This window comes from Centruroides vittatus, unplaced genomic scaffold, assembly GCF_030686945.1.
Source record: "Centruroides vittatus isolate TY-2023 unplaced genomic scaffold, ASM3068694v2 contig_575, whole genome shotgun sequence".
NCBI classification, from domain to species: domain Eukaryota; kingdom Metazoa; phylum Arthropoda; class Arachnida; order Scorpiones; family Buthidae; genus Centruroides; species Centruroides vittatus.
In genome coordinates, this window is record NW_027122344.1 from 1,106,265 (window position 1) to 1,129,409 (window position 23,145).

At 29.9% G+C, this 23,145-nt stretch overlaps 1 protein-coding gene across 2 annotated transcripts in view; it reads left to right on the forward strand.

Annotated features, from left to right (window-relative positions):
* Positions 1 to 23,145, forward strand: part of LOC136979047 (carnitine O-palmitoyltransferase 1, liver isoform-like) — a 118,094-nt gene that overhangs the window by 2,806 nt on the left and 92,143 nt on the right. Inside the window, exon 2 of one of the 2 annotated variants that reach the window (XM_067274941.1) lies at positions 14,534 to 14,644. The exons of the other annotated variant lie outside the window; for it this stretch is intronic. Within the exon in view, the coding sequence (XP_067131042.1) occupies positions 14,580 to 14,644 (65 nt within the window). The 5' untranslated portion in view covers positions 14,534 to 14,579. The remainder of the gene's footprint in view (positions 1 to 14,533; positions 14,645 to 23,145) is intronic. 2 annotated transcript variants of the gene reach the window in all.

Genomic DNA, 23,145 nt, shown 5'->3' on the forward strand with positions numbered 1-23,145 from the left:
AACACATTTGTGTGCTGTTGCTCTATCACTTCAAAAGTGGTAACAACACAACAAAGGCTCACAATCTCATCTGCAAGACATTTGGTGTGGACATAGTCAACAGGCAGACCTTGGAGATTTCTTGCTTCAAGACGAATCTCATCTAGGTAGTGATTTCTGCTATTTGCACCCTGCAGTACTATATTGCCAATATATATTTCAATGATAATATTCACTTGAGGACAATGCTTGAGACTTTTTCATAGAAAACCCCAGTCAGTCATTCTGTGCTCACAGGATTGAAAATTTTAAAGCAAAGGTGGTGAGATGAGATTGATATTGATGGTGATTAAATACAAGACTGAACTGTAATTATTGTTGAGTTAATTGCCAATGAAGTTTTTCTAAATGTCTAAATTTCACCTTTACAACCTTACATATATATAAGGTTAATATATGATATATATATATATATATATATTAATATATATACTGTATATATATATATTACAGTATATATAATTGGTTATATTTTAGACTTTTATTTTAACAACCCATTAAATTCAATAATAAATTTTCCAAGGTATACAAACAAAAAGTTTGAGTCCTTTTTTTCTATTTTCTTCCTTTATTCCGGTCAGGAACCACTTTGCAGCTAGCGACATGAAGTCAAAAAAACTTCTAAAATAATGAACAAAATACTATTAGACGATTCACAACACAATTAAAAATGATCTTCGGCGCCGACCTGTTTCTGTAGGCTACGGCGCTTACAAAACATTAAAAACTGTTAATCTTCCACAATAGCACCCGTGTTATATAATCGCTGTGTTATCAATGCAGAGGCCCGCAGCTAAAAGCGATTATATAACACGGGTGCTATTGTGGAAGATTAACAGTTTTTAATGTTTTGTAAGCGCCGTAGCCTACAGAAACAGGTCGGCGCCGAAGATCATTTTTAATTGTGTTGTGAATCGTCTAATAGTATTTTGTTCGTTATTTTAGAAGTTTTTTTTGACTTCATGTCGCTAGCTGCAAAGTGGTTCCAAACCCATTAAATATCAAATTGTTATTAGTGTTGGTTCTTCTCAAATGTGTTTTTATTAATTTTAATTTGAAAAAACTTTTTGTGTTGGCCTCAAAAACAGATAATGTCAGCAAAATACTTATTGCTATAAATAAATTGAATAATGAAGACGTCATTTATTTACAAACTTGAAACTTTGTATTTGTTTCCATTTTCTCCAAAGAAAATGTAAATAATAATTATTTTATTTTGAGAACTGAATGTGCTCCTGATATGTATCTTCTTTCTTTATCTGTAATAAAACTTGTAAATATGTGTTGTGTTTTAGGAGTTCACTCTAATCTATTGCCTTGAATTAATTGAAATTCCACAGAACATTGAAATTACAGTTATGTTTATTCAGCTAAGAAAATATGAAATAGGGAAATCATTTAACATTAATTTCTAAAGGAAATCCCAATAGAAGACCCACAGTTTAACAGGACACTAGTATAAGCGTGGGCTACAAAATGAAACCTACAACAAAGGCTTAAAAAACACAAGTATACAATTAATAATGCTGGGAGTAACGATTACTGTAATGAGTACTTTATAAACCTTGGCAAAACCTGGTGTAACAAGCTAGTACAGTGGATGATCAGTTAACGAACAAATCAGACACTTAACGGACATTAGACAGATTCTTTAACCTCCACAAATGGAAAAAACATGACTAATAAAAATGCAAGACTATATATATTTATTTTTATATATTACATATAAATATATGTAGTAAGAAAGTATATATTTTTTATTTTTTGGGGTCTCCAGAATGAATTAATCAAATTCCCATAAAAACCTGTTGTAAGTCGATAATTGGTTAACGAACAATTCAGATAGCAAACAAAGTCTTGGAATGGATTATGTTCGTTAACCGATCACCCACTGTATTTTTATATATGTAGCTTCAATGATTATCTCCATTAGTTATATTAAAAACTTATGAACTTAGCAATATTTAAGCTATGTCGATAGTTATATCAGTTTAATATTTCATTTGTTTTTCTATTTGCTTTTTATCTTCCACTACTATTGTTGTATTTTATCATCATCAGATATCAAAATAAAATCATCAGATATTGTTAATAAAAACTAACAGATAAAACCATAGATGTTATTTATTAGTTTCGTTATGAACACGAATGAATGTTTTCTGCAATAAATTATGTTGTTTTTAATACAGTTTTTTAATAAACTTTTTGAAAACTTGAAGAGAATAATGTGATAAAGTTGCCACATTTTTTCAAACAGATTAAAGGACATGTCAAAATGATTAATGCTGTCATTCCAAAAATGTAAAATTGATGATGGAAAATCAGAAAATATGATTCCACATCAGCATCTGTACATGAAACACATCACAAATCTCACCCAAGGAATCAGTTTTTACTTTCCTGGTTGTTATATATAATATATGGAAAGTATGGCAATCAGTCAAAAATGACCCCCCCCAGGTTTTTCACTTTTGGACTCTAGACTTGAAATGACAAATGCAAAAAAATTTGGGGGTTGTTTTCTGTATGTTTGGGTGTGTGGGGGGGCACAATTTTGTTTACCCTGTTTGAAGCTTAGTAACCTTTCTTGCAAAATTTCAGAAATTTTGCAAGAAGGTTTGTTTATTAGGGTGATCGATACTTTTAAATTTTGGTGATTAAAGATTGAAGAGGTGGGAGATAAAGGGGATCATGTGTATCTCTAGTAGGGTCAGACTTAATGATGATTTTACTTGCTATTAGCATTTACAATGTTTTATAAAATAATCCATAAAATGGAAAAATGCTTAATTTTGAGGATACGGATTACCCTCAGAATTAAGCTTTTTGCCATTTTATAACTGTTAAAAATATAACTTTTTTAATAAAATGTGATAACAGATAACTTTCTAGGACAACATTTGGTGGTGCCAAGCAACTCATCGCTGGATTTTTAATTTTTTGAAATGTTTTCAAGAAACAACCTTCTCATCCTCAGTGTATACACACTAAAATTTCTGTTGAAAAACCAAACATCTGAATTCCAATTTCATATATTTAATTATTTTAAAATTTGAAATATTAGAACTTTATTTTAAATATTTTGATATATTTCAACCTGTTTCACTTAATCACACCTACATCTCACACATTTTATAACTATATTACATTATCATAAACTAGATCAACATACACTGTCTTAACTGTCACTTTAAATTGCTCGTCTTCCTATATCAGCTACAGATGCTCACACTTTAATTGTCTTCCCTAATTCCTTTTTTATTTTGTTGATAACTACAGGTATACCTCGAGTTACATCGTTTGTCAGAAAAGTATATGGAAAAATAAAAATCAAGTTTAAGTCATTTTATTCGACTTTACATCCATCTGCCACAAATATTGAAGTCGTAATATCACTAGAAAAGCGTTAAAAGCACATAAAATCATATTAAAATATCTACATTTACAGTAAATGTTAATATAATCATCATAAATCCTAGAGAACGAAACATGAAAACATCTGTGTTTCTGTGTTGTTGTCTTATTTAGTGGTCTTTAAGTGCTCATTATTGGCGTTTTCCACCGTAGTTTCGACTTGCGTCGTAACTACACAAGTAAATTAGACTTACATTGCCTCTCCTGGAATCGATTACCGACGTAAGGTGAGGTATACCTGTACTTTCCATATCTCTGACAAGGAATCTGCATTATTCTTATTTACAATCTTTTATCTCAAATATAGAAAATAAATAAATCTGATCCATTGTTCTGATACTGTGATATATAGTATAAAGTAAAGAAGATACTTGTAAAGAAGATCACTATCTTCTTTGCAAGTTTACTTTATCCCATATTACATTCAGCAATCTCCTACAAGTTTCTTGTGCCAAACTTGTCTTTAACTCATCATTTCTTTACTAACAACAATTCTATATTATTTTATTCTCAAATAATAACTCAAAGCCTGATGGATATATATTAAATCACCTAAATGATTGTCTAAATATCGGGCTACTATATGGCTACTTAAATGATTGGTGACGGAATACTCAAATGGCTACCTCTAGTGACAAATTACTTTGTACCAATCATTTAAGTAGTCATATAGTAGCCCAATATTTAGGTGATCGTTTGGTGATTTATTATTTTATTCTCATTTTAAAATTTCTCATAGTAGAACCTATATAAAAACTCTCTTCACCTTTCTCTTCCTATATTTTTGTTATATATATGCCTTATTGTTCCATATTATCAAACAGGTCTTTTTAATTGTTTATCTTACTGAAAACTGTATTGTTCTTAAAAATTAGTCACTTTTGAAACTCTTTCACATACATATAATTGTTTGAAATTAGAATTCAGATGTTCTGTTTTTCAAAAGAAATTTTACTGTATGCATTTGCTGAGTATGAGAGGGGTGTCTCTTGAAAATGTAATAAGTAAAAAACTGGCTTCTTGAGTAGGGTTTGTGATGTGTTTTATATAGAAAGTTTGTGATACTTTAATTAATAACCAAATAGATCTGTTTATATTTTTTTTAGATTTTGATTTCAAAATTATAATTTTCATATTGAATCTAAATATTTGCAAATATTTAGAATTTGAAATATTTAATGGTAAATCATAGTTTTCTATGTGGATGATATGGATTGATTTGTAAGAATATGTCTATGTAAAAAACTAGTACTGCCTTCATGAAATACAGGCTTTGAAAGTGAAAGCAAATGGTAAATAGCATCCTTGTACCAATAAAGGACAAGGGTAGTTTAGCTAAAATAAAAGATTGTTCTTTCAACAACATTTGGCAACCCTAGTGATAAATTATTATTTGTAGAATTATTAATTATGCACATAATATGAATAATTATGTGCTTCTACATTATGCATAATATATAATTAATTATAGAGATTTCTCTATTGTGTTATTTAATTATAAAATGTGAATAAATTGCATTATATTTGATGATAAATAAACAATTTTTTGGATATTATCTGGTACTTACAGTTATATTAGTTGTAAATGAAAATAGCATTATAATAGTAGTATCAATAAAAACTATTGTTGAATATAATTATAAAATATTTGTGGAAAAAAACTAAATGAACACAGCATAACAATAGACAACAAACCTTTTTTATTTATATGTCTTTAATTACTTCATATAACATAACCAGAAAAAATTGATAGAATTTAAAAATCAAGGTTGAACTTCCTTGAAATAAGTTAAAATATGAATTTTCTTTCAACTTGCAATCAGTTGGAAATTTTGTCACACTTCCTTTTTGTATCTTTCCTATGAAATGTTTCCTTTTCTCAGTTTTTAAAAGATTATTATATCTTTTACATTATCAAGACATTATCTAACGTTTCCTTTGTTCTGAATTTTTGATAACTTACAAGGCTCTTAACTTTTAATCTTTTGGTTCTGAAACAACAAAATCAAATGATTTTTGTTTAAATTTGGAATGAGTTTTATCCAAACAAAAACATTTGAGATGTAAAAAAAATTGAGTCAAGCAAAAAGTTATGACAATTTAGATGAGTCAAAGCTTTTTTTTCTTAGGAGCTTTTCTTTGGTAAAGGTAAGTTTGATGCTTTGAAGATAAGGTTTTTTTTTTTTAAATTATTGTTTCCTACATTTCACTTTGAAGTGCCAAGCTTATCTTTATCAAAGAAAAACTCCCAAGAAAAAATCTTTGACTGCCATCTATGATTGTGCTATTACATCAAGTCTTAATATGACGACGTACAGTTCAGTCAGCACTCTGGGATAGAACACTTTCAATACACCTTTTAGTAAAATAGTTATAAAAAATTTTAATTTGCATAAATTTAATTTTATAGCCCAGTTTTTAGTTTAGGTGCATTCAATTAGATAGACGAGTAGTCGATTTCCACTTAATACGGAATGATTCCTGGTATTCAGATCTTTACACGGAAATATATTTTATGTATGTGTTTAGCTGTAATTGTTTCTAGTAATGTTATAATCTTTTGGCATAATGCTACACTTTCCTCTTTGTAGCGATAGAGAGAACTGTTGAGATTTCACATTGCCAATGTATTTTAAAGTATTGCAAATTCAAACAAACAGCAGAGTGGATAAAACCACTAAAGTCTGATCGTGAGTTTGTGTCCCACCAATGGCTGGCCATGTGCAGTTTTCAAGTTTCTTTCACATGTGTAACAGTTAAGTCCGTTTGTTTCGTCTCCTAATGACATATTCAAAGTGTACACAAATGACATAATCAGTGAAGAATTCTATTACATCCAAACGAACAGTATAGTGTGCCTACTCAATTTGCACGTTGCATAACATGATTAGATTTTTTACTTTAATTATTTGAAAAAACACTTTAATAACACGCAAATAAAATTGAATCGAAATATATCATTACAGATATTTTATAGTATAATAAAGTGACGAATATAGATAGAGTAATAAAAAAACTAATAGCAATGAGAATTGTGTTGATTAAAACTCATGGTTTTGGTTGATATAAAAATGATAGGAAAACTTTTATTGTAGTAGTTTATTAATAACTTTGTTTATGAAATGTGATTAGACTTTACGCATTAAATGAGTGTATGAAAATCATTTGAGAGGCCGCGTTTCTTTATGCAGCGAGAGTGTAGCGAAATGACGTCACGAGCAGTGTTGGCCAATTAGAAACTAGTTTCAGTGTGCTTGCTGTAAAGCGCTTCTCCAGCGCTGCATAAAGAAACTCTTCCAGAATTATAGCATGTGTATCGCTGTTTCTGGTGCTTTTTATTTACTTTATCTTCATTGACCAATGAGACTATGGTATTCTGTCATATACCGACTTTTGAGCAAGTGTAGAAGTTTATACAAGACAATACACTGATGAAACGAACAGCTAAGTTTAGCTATAACTCAGATTGCACTCTCTAGACCCGCGGTCGCCAACTTTTCTGACCTCATGGACCACTGAACTCAATTTTGAATCCCGCGGACCTCTATCATGAATTTTTTAAACGATACAAACATCTATAGAATAATGATCATAAAACTTCAATTTTACTTTATTAATATGAAATTCACTTGTTTAATTATAACGAATTAGTGTGTAGTTTGTTGCTACTTGTTTAAAATAAGTTTATTGATTAATTATTATTGCCTTACTGTCCTTATTTAATTTCTTAATTACTTTATTAAGCTACAGGTACCTTAATAAATAAAGTCTGTTTTCTTTAAGGACTTTTTTCTCAATTCTTGTATAAATGCTTAACACCAGTATAATTGTCCTGTTAATAATTAATGTCCACGTTGACAAAATATATAATAAGTTTATTGATTCTTGGCTCTTTTCCACTAAGGACGACAGTCCACTCACAACATTATTTATTGTTGATTATTTATTGATAAGTCATTTTGTGTTTGGTTTTATATTTCAATAAAATATCCCTAACGAGTGAGAAAAAGCAAACATCCATTTTTCATTCTTTTTTTTATAATACCTCGCGTAACCTTGAGTTGATTAATGTCCAAATTTCTTCACGGATCACCAAAATTTTCTTGCAGACCATCCGTGGTCCACGGACCACCGGTTTGCGACCGCTGCTCTAGACCAGTGGTGCGCAAACCGTGAAAAAATTCAAAGAAATTTATCTGACAATAAAAAGTATAAGGTTGTTCTTTAACAAGTATCAGGTACTGTACCAGTAAAATAGTAAAATGAAATTATATTATTTATAAAAATCGAATAGCATACCTCACATTGAATTCTTATGATGTAAAGTTTTTTAAAAGTATTTTTCATTAAATAAATATTCATACCCATATGCATAAATAAAACCATCGTTTCATAAAATTGTGTTTTATTCAGACCTCTAATAAGGCAGAAACATAAGCGCAAATTTCATAAAGAATTTCAATTTAATTCATTGACGATTAAAAAACGTCTACTGTCTATCCAGGGGTCACAACAAAATTTTACACACAATGGAGGGTTTGAAATGAAAATAGTTTGCGCACTACTGCTCCAGAAACGAACGAGGCTCTAAATAGGGCCAATTTTCCACAGAAAGTTCTCAGGAGAACTTTCGGTGGGCAATCTGCCAGAGAGCAGATTGTCCATGTGTTACATCGTTTTCTCCCATCAATCCATTCTATTTAAACATACCTATTTCCACATTACCAATATTTACACGTCATACATAATATGAGTTTAATTTGCATATTTACACATCATTAACATTTTGCAAATACAGTGTTGCTGCATACGAATTAGACAGTTAGTGTGTAAGCTATTTGAGCACTGAAAGTATGCTGTATATAAAAATTAGAGAACTTTGAGACTAATACGTTTATTGGCTGCAATTTGAAAAAAATTGTAGACCTATAAATTTTCACTCTTGTCCTTCTGTTTGTCTGTCTTTCTTTAATGTCGAGAATGGAGTTAGATGAAAGACGAGACCGGATATGGTAATTTTAGGAGCAGGAGGCCCCGATTAATTATATATGAGCTTCCAATGCAAACCGGAAGTCATATTATTTCAATTTAAAAATCTTCTCTTGAAGGGAATTATATAGATGACCAGCACGACTCCATTGCTAAAGTACAATGTACTGTACCTGTACAAGGGCAAGACTATTGATTTGAGGTAGAGAGCATATATATTTTAAATTTAAAAATATGATTAAAAATTGCAGCCTGGCATTGTGACGATGTCACAATAAATAATTGCTCGTAAACTATTTATTTTTACAGTTTTAAATAACAGACTTTTATAACACGTTTTATAAATTTTTATTGATCATATTAATTTATCTTGTAAATTGTTTTTATAAATTTCAATGTATGAAAATAATTTTTCACAAATTAAGTTAAGCAAACGACATGCATTACTCAAACTCTTGAGACATTGTAAAGTCGTTCTGAACTATACTGTATTTATTAATGTTAAAACAAACAATTTTTATTTAAAACAGTAAAAATTTAAAAAATATAGTTATCCCCCGTTTAACACAGTAGACGGGTTCCGAAAAGATGCCTTATTATGCGAATCCGTGCTATACGAAACAAAGGACTAATACAAAACAGGGTTAGGTTCCAAAAGTTAGTAAAAGTATACCATTGTTTTTCGTAAATAAGAGAAATATGTTTATCAAAGCAATCAATAATTAATTAACAATCACAATCAAAAGTAGTGCACGTTAATATTGATTTTTCTTCACTGATAAACGACATTAAACAACGACGTTTTCTTTCTTGGCAAAGTATTGTCATCTAAGCTTTTCTGTTAACCTTAATCTTAATTTCAGCAACATTTCGATTTTCCTCTACGTTTTTCATAAAATCTGATATTTTTATTTTCTTGCGTTTTCCCATTTTTAAAAATGTAATCTTTTTATATAGTAACTTTTGATTTAATCTATAAAACAAAGAACAGCAACAGTCTTTTGGGTTCATTTAGAGCAGGGGTTGCCAAAGTGGTCGATATCGACCCCAGGGGTCGATTTAACATTATTGGGGGTCAATGAAAAGAATAAAACAAATTTTGAACCGAATATTGCTAATCTTGCTAAAGATAATCAAGCGTATCCGTCTCATTGATTGTCAGTTATAAAAATTATTATTAACATATATACAATAAATGTAAAAAAAATGTAAAATTAAAAGATATATATTAAAATAGTAAGAATTTTTTTTTGTAACACAAACTTTTTGGTGAGGGGTCGATGTGAGGTTTCGGAAAGTTGTAGGGGGTCGACGATCAAAAAAGTTTGGCGACCCCTGATTTAGAGCAACATCACCAACGACGTCGATACTGGGTTTATAGGAAGCTAGGACAAGGAAGAAGAAAAATTGTACGATCGGATTAAAGAAAACTGAGCGAAAGGCACAAAACAAAATTGAAAATTTCATCCTAAAATCTATGGGTAAATATGAGACAACATGCATGCTTGTTTGAATAAAAAAAAAAAAATCAAATGTCGCAGTATGCATTTAAAAATTATGACGTTTTGTCCGGGGATGTTCTCAAAGTGTAAGAACACCGTATTGTACGAGGGATATCTGTACATTACTTGGAATAAAAAAAAATCTAAAAATAAAAACGTCCAAAACGTTTAGGGCGTTTGTTAATTTCCACATTAGTGTATTTCTGATTAGCGTGTTAATTACTGTTTAAAGACGTAAAGACTAATATTTCTGCGCAACACTTTGTATTTGGAATTTTTCGTATTTTTATAGAAATTTATACATAGCGTCCAAATTTTGCCAATGTTTATTACAATATTAAAATAATTTAAAGTATAAACTATATAAATTCAATAATTAAAACAATGGGATCGGTATACTTAAGAAATACTAAAAATAAAAATTATCTTTAATTTAAAACAAGTAAAACCACTCTCTTATTCCGACTTCGAAGAAAACGATACAAGTTCAAATGGACGAATCAATGATGAAAAAAATGACCTCAGTATTTCATTATTACCAGTTTTATTTTTATCCTTTTCACAATATAAAAGTACTAACTTATATTGTTGAGCCTCTTCAGTGGTCCACTGAAGAGGCTCAACTATTGAGCGAAATGCATTTGGACTTTGTAAATTGTAAAAAGGATAAAAATAAAACTGGTAATAATGAAATACTGAGGTCATTTTTTTCATCATTGATTCGTCCATTTGAACTTGTATCGTTTTCTTCGAAGTCGGAATAAGAGAGTGGTTTTACTTGTTTTAAATTAAAGATAATTTTTATTTTTAGTATTTCATAATTTAAAGTAAAATTTGTATATAACGTCCGGTTTAAATCATTTAATATTTTTTTTATATTTTAGAAGCTGTAACTGAGGTACTGATATTTAATTACAGTCATAATTGACGGGTATTATTAATAATAGAAATGCTTCCTGTTAACTTGATGGAATCGAACTAACTAAAATAACATACAGGGTTAACATTTTTTAAAAATTAGACATTAATTTTTGAAAGAAAGGCCTAATATTTTTTAAATTTAAGAATTTGGAGTTAGAAAGTTTCCTTTTATTTTTGCCATAGATGTTCGATTGATATTTTATATGGAGGAGTGAAAAGAATAAATAAATGTAATATACTAGACAAGGTTAACGTTTTGAGCCAGTAATTGAAGATACACCTTAGAACAGTGTTCCGCAAACTTTAAACTTTTTTATTTTTCCTTGTTGGTGACTCAGTCATCAGATATCAATTGTGTGTTATGTTACTGATCAGCGCATCGACACTCATCTGACAGTTTTCTATGCAGTTGATCATAATATGCTGGCTCATCCGTCTTTAGGGGTGATTGAGCTACCCCAGAGAATATACATATATGTCATCCTAATCCCCGGATGATGGGTCCCTGATATGATACAGTATTAACCTTAGAAGACACTTCCGCACGCAGATCGTTGGCGGTATGTTGTTCATCTGTTGTATCGTTGGTCTTTATCAGAGCCATTGTTATCTTACTGGGAATGGAAAAGAAAACATCCAGCGTTTCCGAGAATATACCAATCGTAAAGGTAGTTGTTGGCTTTTGCATCCCATGAAGTTAGTACTTTTATATTTTTCCATTTGATCTTTTATTTACTTTCTAGTGAAAAGTAAGAAATTTATAATCTTCAAGTAATGTATATTCTTTTCACTATTTTGTAAAACTTAAAAATTTTTTTTACGTTTATTATCTCAACTAGAAAATTAATTAATTTATTGATGTTGTGTAATAAGAGTTTTAAAAAACCGGCAAGTTGTTGATAAAATTTTAGAGAGAATTTTCTATTTGACACAAATGTTTTGAACCGTTGCATTTTGTTTTCCGTCTGCAAACATTATAGTTAAGAAATATTTTTGTAATATTTCCGGAAGTGTGTGTGTATTTATGCGTGTAGAAAAATTGCTCAATTTTGATATACTATATCCATGAACTTTTCCTTGTCAGTTTTTTTGCTTTAGTTACTATACAAGTTATAATTTCCCTCAACTTTATAGAATGAACGTAAAATTGTTATAAAACACTTCTAAAATTGGAACCGATAATCAAACTATTCCAATTTTAGTATAACAGAATTTACAAAATTTAATTAATTGGCTTTTTTGGATTCTATGAATTGAAACCTTGCAAGTTTATTTATTTTCACTATTTGTTGTTTTTCAAAATTGAATGTTTAATGCAGGATTCATATACATGGCAGTATCTTAAGACTAACATCAAATATCACAAAATACATTTTCAATATAAAACTCTTGTTTTTCTGATTTTTCGATTACGTGATATCAAAACTATTTTGTTTTACGATACATTATTAGCATTATAGAAGTTTCAACTTATGGATATAAAATTTATTACTGCCATTCAAAGAAACTTTACCTAAATAAGGATAATTATACGTAAACTTCGTTATTTATCAGGAATTTTTCAGAAATAAATTTTAAAATATTCTTCATAAGAAGTATAAAGATAACCTTAAATCTCGCTAGCTTGACAGTATTATTTGGAGCGACAAAAATTGCATATTTAGTCTCAGTTCGATTGTTTTTTTTCTGTTTTTCATAAATGATATCAAACACACATTTTTAAAAATTGTTTTCCTTAAATTGAATAGATAAGTTTTATATGATCTTTATTTTTATATACGCATTTATGTATAGTTTTATTTTAAAATAATTCTTAATTTTTTAATTTAAGGATTTATATCACAACAAATTTTAAGCATTTCTACAGAAAATTTAAAAAAATGAATAAAACGTGTAGTAGTAGCAATAGTATCATTTACGTATTATTAGTTTAGTTTCATAATTTTACTCGGGTATTAAAATTCAAGCGATTCAGTTATAACTTTCCAAATGTTTTACAATTACATTTCTTTGTTTCTTCATAAATAAATTATTATAATTTAGTATTTTAATTTAAAACTATACAGAAATTTAAAAATATTATTCAATTTTGATTAATAAATGGCGCTTGAATTCTAAATTTAAATCATCGAACGTTTATTTCCTTTTTATAATTATATAGGAAATTATTATAAACATGAACGTAGAATTGTGGACTAAAGACGATTAAGTACTGAAATTTTTTTTTCCAATACTGTATCCCATTTTTTCGGAGTCAATTGATTAGTTATATATAATTGAGAACATTTGAATTACGTTGTAGTTTACTGTGTTATTTGAATATTACTTTTATTACTTTGAGGAAATTCACCAGAGCTATACATAGATCTTTTCGACAATTCTTTATGATATCTTTTATTATTATTATTATTAGTTATGCTACATTTATTCGATCCCATATATCTTTTTTCTATCAACTATTTTAAAGCAAGGAAACTAAATATCAAATGATATCAAGGATGATAATTAATAATAATTTTAAATACTTATTAAAAATTATCAGCCAATACCGCTTCTAAGGATAGAAGCGGTATTGGTTGGTCCTTCCTTAATCTGGATCAAGGAAAACGAATAAACTCTGGTTTTCCTTTATAAAGTAAGACTTATTTAATTTAAATAATTTTTAGCAAGTTTAAATATCAGTTCTCTAGCATACTTAAGAACTGTAAGTAATTTTTGTTTATTATTCATTATTATTATTATTCAATACTTTCTGATGAAAATATTTAGTCTTTTAATAGTATATATTTTCACATGAATGTGATAACATTATATATATAAACAAATAGTCTATATTACTTTCGGATCTAAATTTAAATGAAGAACGAATTTATTTTTTAAAAATACGTTCTTAAACTGTAGTTAGCTGGAAACAGATTTTTCGTGTAGAGATGATTTATTTTATTACAATATGTAAATTTTTAATCCGTACTGAAAATCAATTTTTCAAAATATATTTTAAAAGATATTAACCTTTTTTTACTGCAAATTTTTTTAATTATAGTAAAAAAGATAATTTTGTTTGTATTGGGCTGAATATAAATTACTGGAGCATTATAAAGTAAAATAAGGAATTTAAATACATTATTTTTAGCTGTTTAAGGAATGTAAATTTATCAAATTTTTTGTATCGTGGCATTTTTTTTTTATAATAAGATCAGTGCCACTGCTTTTATCATAAGTTCATTGGTAGGAAATCTTTCCAGTTAAACGAGTTTCTTTCGATTACAAAATACTGTATAAACATTATTGAATAATATAAAAAAATACATTGGTTAATCGACAGATTCGGTGACTGTCGCTGCTACAGCTGTAATAACTACCATATTCAAAATTAATATCCTGAAAATTGCTGTCTAAATAAGCGAATGTAATTCTAAGAAAATTTTAAACAGACTTTTGTTATTGTTAATAATGGTTACGTTACATTAAAAAGTAATAATAATTTTAAAAAATTTTAAAATACATTTTTCCTCTTATTTTAAATAGCCTAAAATTTAGACAATTTATAATAACTACGTGTAATAATAAAATTGATGTTCCTGTTCTGATATTTATAGAAAAATTCGAAAACGAGTTTATATATTTTTAGTTTTATTTATTTATATTTTATTTTCCACTTTCGTTAGTTGAAACTCGAAGAATTCATTTATTACGATAGCTTTCGAAATTACAATGAAATTCTACAAGATTTTAATGTATCACATAAATGCTTACCGTCGCTACCGACATCATTTAATGTAAGTTTATGTCATCGTTTTATTAATTATATATATATCTGAATATTTCATAAAATCGATAAATTATAAATAATAGGAAAATAACACATAATTTATGTATTTTATTATTATTATTCTAACGAAAGGGGTGTATTAATTAATATTAAAAGAAAATTAATTAAATATAAATAATTATGTTTATTTTCTTATATATATATATATATATTAATATTTATTAAATCTATCTAAAGAAAATTAGCTTAGCGAGAAAATTATACTTTAAAGTTTTAATATTTAATATTAACAGACAGTTTATATAATTTATTTTAGTTAGCACGATTTAATTTTAACTATGGATCTATTTCTTTAAAAAAAATAATTTTATTTTTAATAATACATCGAACATTAACTTAATGCTAGTTTAACAGAGTTTATTTTTGAATTCATTAAAGGGCGCCATTAATTAGTTTATAACCATTTTCTGGATTCAAATAAATGCATTTATGTCTGCATAATTTACATAATTTCAATTTATGAAGAATTTAAATTATTATGGTAACATTAAATTATCAATATCATGATCACAATCTTTATTAGCATAAAGGAATAGGTACTCTGTTCTTCAGGCTAAATAATTACAAATTTTAAGATAAAACATTTTGCAAAGAATAAGCCGAAAATTTTTACATTTTTTAGGTATTTTCTTACAAATTCTTAGATTTAGTTGATTACTTCTTAGTTGCATCTTCCTTCCCAATTTTAATTACAAAGTTATACAGATTAGTCAATTCATTCTTTGAGAGTTTATTTACATTCTCTCTAAAGTCTTGAGTTGAGCTTTGCTGAATTATATGATTATATGATTCTCGTGTTTGAATAAACTTGTCAATCTTTCAATGTATGCAGTAAGTCTATTGAAAAATCGCTGGAATTGAACCAATAATAGTTTTTATTTGAAAAGTTTATATATACATTTTCAATGAATAGTGAACTTTTATTTCATCGTAGTTGGATTATTAATCTTTTTACATTTATTTTCAATCGTATATAAACAACCCATACATAATGGTTTGTTTATATATGGTTGTAGTAAAGGTAGTTTCAATATTTTTGGATACCATGAATGATAAATGAATTGGTGTACACTGTTTTGATTTTTATGCATTATGATATTGCGGATTAAAAAAAGTTATATTTTCATCACTTCTTACTCGTTTTGAAAAGAATGGGAATGTCCAGGTTTGATTTATCTCATGACGGATAGCATATCCAGGTACGATTCTCTTTAGTTGATATAGTCTTCGAAGAACGTAAATATGAAAACGTTTCAGATCAAATAAATAGTCTAGTCCCCAAATTGAATCTACATAATACATAATTGAATTTATTAGGGAGTTTACAGTTTCATATGTAAGAGTATATATGAAATTTTTAACTCGGAACATAAATATAACAAATCAGCAATTGTTGCTTTCACTTTATTATTCAATTTGGAAACATTTGAAGCTGCTGTTCGATCAATTTTCTTAACTGTTTGAATAGGTGAATTTTCCACATAAATATAATTTAGCTTCTTTTTTGAAATTTTATTATTTCGGAAGATCATTATCTTTGTTTTATTCGGATGTGTTGATAAATGCAACGACTTAAAAAATAAATTAAATTGATTAGTTTTTCTTTGTAAGGATGTTTTTGTCGGGGCTACAGTAACTAGATCATTTGCAAATAATGTATAATGGAAAGATTTACAGCATTTGTAATTTCAATGCCATCAGTTGAGTTTAAAAAGAGTTGGTCAATCCCTATCAAATAAAAATTAAACAGATATAGAGGGAGCGAGTCGCCCCGAAGAATTTTACGTGATGATTTAAATAGAGAGAATATGTTATTTCCTTGAATGATAGTGTTATAGTCTGAGAATAGCTTACACATTGTGGAGGAAAATTTTTCGCCGACTCTTTTGTCTCTCAAGTTTTGAACTAAAAGTGGTATGTAAACTATGTCAAAGGCTTTTTCAATATCTATGAAAGCCATAAATAGTTTCTTGTTCTAAACTTTAGACAAGTGAGGTTGAATTATTAATAGCAACAAAAAATCGCATATTCTGTACTGTTTCTTAAATATGCATATTGAAACTTAGATTCTAAATCCATTTTTCTGGTCCATTGTTGGAAATATTTTACTAGAATTGCGGTGAAACATTTTCTCAAGGTGGAAAGGACAATTACTGGTCGATAGTTTTTGGAGAGAAGTTTACAAATATCACGCAAAACCAAATCAATATATATTATAAAAGTAAGTGTACAATGTGCGTGCCGCTAAAACTCAAAAATAAGTCCCGGTACGATCAAGGGAGTTATATGGTGTGGTAGCCCTCTATCCCCCATCCATGAAGAAGGTTCCCGTTTTTACCTGAAGGGCGTGCTGTTGAAGATATAAGGGCTGGAAGTTTCGCCCTCTAAAAATTTCTAGAACAGTCAAGAACATTCGAGAGTATTCGAGAGCATTTCACAACATTCCAGAATGTTCCGGATGTTCTGGAACGTTCGGGAACATCCCGGAACATCCTAGATCATTGTGAAACATTCCAGAACACTCTCGAATACTTTCGAATGTTCTGGACCCAGCGCAGAGCCCAAACGGTCAGTAGTTAAAAGTTGAAATTTGGTACACAGGGTATGTCACGAAAACGTTTAGAAAGGATTTTTCGAAATGCCCCCACGGGGAAGAGGGAGAGGATTATAGCTTATCCTGAAAAACACTGCTTCTACTGTACTATTTTAGATGCGGTTTTTTACGTTTTTGACTGCGTTTAATAGGATACGTCACGAGAACGTTTAGAAGGGATTTTTCGAAATTTCCCCGCGGGGAAGAGGGAGAGAATTATAGCTTATCCTGAAGAACTCTGCTTCTACTGTACTATTTTAGATGCGGTTTTTTACGTTTTTGACTGCGTTTAATAGGATACGTCACGAGAACGTTTAGAAGGGATTTTTCGAAATTTCCCCGCGGGGAAGAGGGAGAGAATTATAGCTTATCCTGAAGAACTCTGCTTCTACTGTACTATTTTAGATGCGGTTTTTTACGTTTTTGACTGCGTTTAATAGGATACGTCACGAGAACGTTTAGAAGGGATTTTTCGAAATTTCCCCGCGGGGAAGAGGGAAAGAATTAAGGCTTATCCTAAAGAACTCAGCTTCTACTGTACTATTTTAGATGCAATTTTTTGTTTTTAACTGCGTTTTAGTAGAGTACCACGTGGGGATGAAAGAAGTTTATTCCTTAACAATGTAAGTGTTAAGAGAAAGCGGTGTACAGATTTACGGTGCAGATGCGGTTTTTTGCGGAAAATCGATCATATTTTTAGACCCATCTAAAAATTTTCTAATTGGTCTGGAAACGGGGACCTAATTCTTGCGTTCTGTGAAAACGGGTAAGATTAGCTATAATGTAATCATTTTAATCTTCGCTATCGTTACTTTTTGCCCGAGCAACGCCGGGCTTATCTGCTAATAGACTCATGAAGCTGGGTATGAAAGTAAATTAGACATTTTGTTAAATAAATTGAATAACTTAATCTTTGCCGAATTTGGTAGTAATTTAAGAAATTTAATCGTAATATGATCAGTACTCGGCGATGAGTTACTGCGCATCCTATTAATTCTTCCATTGTAAATTTTGAGTCTAATTATTCGTTATGAAGTGATTTAAAGTTGGAGATAATCGAATAAAAGAAATTTTTGAAAAACGTCCATAAAAATTTGTTTTAAAATTTATTTTTGAGGGTTATTACTGGGATTAATGTTAATCCGAAATTTTCGAACTGTTGACAAAAAGAGTTTACTTTTTTCTTTATCATTTATTAAAATAGTTTCCAAGTTTACAAAATATCTTTTGTTTTTAAGCTTTAAATAAATTGTTATATGTTATATTTGTTTAGCTTTTTTTTAAATAGATGACGAGATTTTGATTATTTGAGATTTTTCCTAAATTTTAGGTTTTGTTGTTTTATTAATTTTAAATTATAGCAATCAAACTAGGGTTTTTTGAATTAGACAGATTTTTTTTTCATTTTTAATATGTATATATTATATCATTAATTGTCCAATAAACACGCAGATTTCACTACAATTAGGCCTAATATCAGTAAATATCAAGATGTCAGGAAGAGATAGTAAATATATTTACTATCTCTTCCTGATATCTTGAAAAGTTATAATTTTTCCTTAGATAAATTTAACAATAGTTATCATCATCAATTTTTTTTTCCGCTGCCATCAAAAATTAGCAGTGAAAAAAAAATGGTCTGATGCGTCATAATTTAATATTTTGAAGTTTGCCACAGGTCCAGAAGAAATTCGGAACAAATATTAAAATCAATTATAGATAAAACCAACTTCTCGCACAATCCCTGGGAAGGATAAATCAACACACTAAAAACCTTTTTTATACCCCAGTATGAATAGCTTTAGATAAAAACTAACGTTTTCGACCAAAACTTGGTCTTCGTCAGGCTATTGACCAGTATAAAATTCGAAATTGGTATTCGAACAACGTGTTTAAAATCATTTTAAATTCCAAATTATTTAAAAATTGGAAACTAATTTTCGCCGTATATGGTACTGAAGTGATAAAAATATTTGTTACATTCTTACAAATAAATTATACGATGTATTTGCCGGTGTAGAAACGTTAGCAACATGCTAGTGTTGTTTACGCTTTTTCTCATAGCACCACCTCCACGCATACGAAATATTGGCGGCATCTTTCTCATTAACACAGTTGCCGGCCAATGCCGGCTTTATATATTTCCAACGCTTCCAGGTTGCGAAGATCTGACATTTTTACCAATTTGGCCCTATGGAGGTCGGCTTGTATTTCAGGGTCTGCAGCATAGACAGCTAGGGTGTCTATATGGTTCCTCTCAGAGACCACAGATTCCAGCGAGATCTAGTATACATCGGATCCACGAAGCGCTTACTAAGCAAGAACATGGGTATGATATCGCCAACCAAAGGCATACCACCGTCCTAGCTGCCTATGCCACAGACCCTGAAATACAAGCCGACCTCCATAGGGCCAAATTGGTAAAAATGTCAGATCAGGTTCAACACCTTCGCAACCTTGAAGCGTTGGAAATATATAAGGGGTGTTCAAATGAAAGTGATTCGAGATGTGTATCCATGAGATGCGTAGGGACAGAAATGAGACAGATACATAGATAGAAAAAACAATATTTAATGAATGAAATGCATACAAAGTTTGTTAAAAGAAATCACCCGTGGCGTTTAGGCAGGCGCCTCATTGCTTAGGAAGGTTACGAATTCCGTCCGTGAAGAACGATGTCGGTTGATCATGGAACCAATTCAGAACTGCAGCCTTTACGTCATCGTCGGAGTGAAATCGTTTACCCATTAGACTTTTCTTCAGCGGTCCAAAGATGTGATAGTCGCAAGGCGACAGATCTGGACTGTAAGCTGGATGTTCCAGGACTTCCTACTTTTTACGGGCCAGTGCCTTGACACACACCTTGGCGACATGTGGCCTTACATTGTCGTGCAGAATGATGACACCTGACAACAGCATACGAGGACGTTTGCTTTTGATAGCCTTATGCAGCTTATCAAGTGTTTGGGTGTACCGTTGGACATTGATGGAGACGTTCGGCTCCTTAAACTCCAGTAATAGGGGTCCCTGCATGTCGAAAAATGCCGTCAACATCACCTTTCCGGCTGACTGCTGAGTTTTGAAATTTTTTTGGGCCTAGGTGAGCCGGGATGTTTCCATTGCATGCTGACGGACTTCCCTTCCAGTTGGAAGTGGTGACACCAGGTTTCATCCCCTGCCACTGTGCTGCAGAAAGGCGTCACTGTCATCCATGTAGCATAACAAATGCTGTAAACTCAGGCCCATTCGCTGTTTCTTGTCGTGTTCAGACAGCATGCGGGGTACCCATTGGCAACAAACTTTTCGATACTTCAAGATGTTGGTGACAATATTGTGAACAGTACCGACGGAAACGTTTAACTCATTTGAGACGTCACAAATGTTTCGACGTCGATTTCCCTTGATTGCAGTGTCAATGTCCGTAATCAGCTTCTCTGTCACAACTTTGTGCGCCTGACAGGGCCGCGGCAAATCTCTTGTCTCATGTCGACTGTCGCTAAACATTCTCGCCCACCTCGTCACCGTGGGCTTCGACACACACATGTCACCGTACACAGCCAGCATTCTGCGATGAATATCCACCGGCTTACACCCTTCCAGTGTTAAAAACTTAATTACAGCTTGCTGATCCATTTTGGATGCAGTTGCATCCATACTAGCCATTTAAATGAATGCCACGTCCTTACTAATGAAGTTATCACAAATTTGGTTGCGCATGTGCATGAGTGGTACATAAATCTTCACTATCGCGTTTATTTCACGAAAATACATTGAAACTGTTCGCATGCGACGCTTCGAATCACCTTCATTTGAACACACCTTGTACAAAGCCGGCCTGGCCGGCAACTGTATTAATGAGAAAGATGCCGCCAATATGGAGGTGGTGTATATACAGCTTGTTTATGTATATAACTTACATTTTTAAATCTATTGTTATATTCATCAAACGTGGAGTTAGTTTATTAATGCGTTCATCTTTCGAGAGTCGCGTATTCAAATTAAGTTGTTAAGGCCATTATACCAAGAATTATTCATTTTAGCAATACGAGAATTAAAATCTCTTAAAAGAAGAGTTCAATTGATTTAATGACGACTTTTAATATATCTGATCTATCTGATGAATTATAGCAGCGGGTGTCAAACTCAAACTACTTAAGTGCCAATTTTTTGTCTGGAGTATGACAGCGGGCCAGATGTTTTTAGCTTTTGTAGCAAAAAATTTTCTAAAAAGTAGCCGACTCAAAAAATTCCTCCCTCCGAGATTTTATAATAAATTAAAAAACCAACCACCATTTGTACTTTTCCAGCGATAATTTTAATCACAGAACAAACATTTTCGGCCAATTTACAGGTCTGAAGCAGGTCTGTAAACTGATCCGAAATAAGGATTGCAAAACTCAAAGTACAAGAATAAACTGTAATTTACTAATATTTCGAAAACACTCATTTTATGTGCAAAATAGTGCGAATTATGTAATGAATGATCTTGCAGAGACTGACTTTAATTTGAAATTCAAATGATGAAATAAAGAAAATATAAACAAAAAATTAAACATAAAAATAAACATAAACAAACGTCAATCTAAAAATAAATCAAATAAAATAACTCTAAGTTATATGAATAAATAAAAATAATAATAATAATAATTATTGAGTTCAACAATTTTATTATTATTATTAAGTATTATTTAAGTAGAAAATATCACATTTTCTTTGGTATCAAGATAATAAAATATGAACAAATAGCATTACTGAATTTATGTCGCGGGCCAGTTATGGCCCTCGGGCCGTATCTTTGACATGCTTGCTCTAGACGTCGGTATGACAAAGCGCTGATACAAATATCTTTTCTTTGTTTTTTTTGATTTTAAATGAATATCGTAGAAAATATAAACTTTTGAATATCAAAGGAAAATATATTCTATATATAGACATAATAAATTTTAATCGAAATATTGTTTTGTTACATAAAATAATCTGAAATATATATTACAATCATACTGTGTTATTTATATTTATAGATTTACTTGATTATGCATGAAGGAGGAAATAGTAGTTTTAAGAACTAGTTAAATTTTTTTAAATACTATAGCCTATTTTCTTTAATGAAGAAAGTTGCTTAAAATATGAAATGAATTGTATGTAAATTAATAGGTTGTTAGTTATTATATATATACATCTGATTTAAAATCTCAATTTTTGAAATAAATATTAAAGTAAAATAAATCTGATTTCATAATATTTTTAGTTGAATTTTCCTTATAATTTTTCCCTTATGTGCTATTTTCCTTTAAATTTTACCTGTAAAAATTTAACGATTATATTTGAATACATAGTTAAATTTTTACAGGTAAAATTTCCCGAGTTTTGTAGTCTATATGAAAATAAAAGTTTGTCGAACATTATCATTAAGTTTATATAATGTTTTTTTTACATTAAAAATCAGATATTTGTATTCATATCGAGTTTTGTCCTTGACTATAGATAGAGACCTGAGTTATATTGACTAACTTGTAAAAATTATGATTTTGCTTAAGAATTAAACTTGTTATAATAAAGGTTCTTTAAAATAACTGCTCAAACTTTTATATAATTGTTAAAATATAATATATATATTTTTTAAAATTAATGGAATATTTCAAAACTTAAAATGTTAGAAGAATTTGTAAATTAAAAAAAAAATTGTTATTTGACATATATTGGCTGGACCCCAATTTTCGCCAATTAGTGGAGTCAGTTTGTATGCATTATAATGGAGAACGAAGCCCAGAAGCGAAATATTTGTGATAAGTATTAGCTGTCAACCTTGTACAGTACTTCATCGTACGTCCTGTTTCCGGTCTTGTCTCACAAGG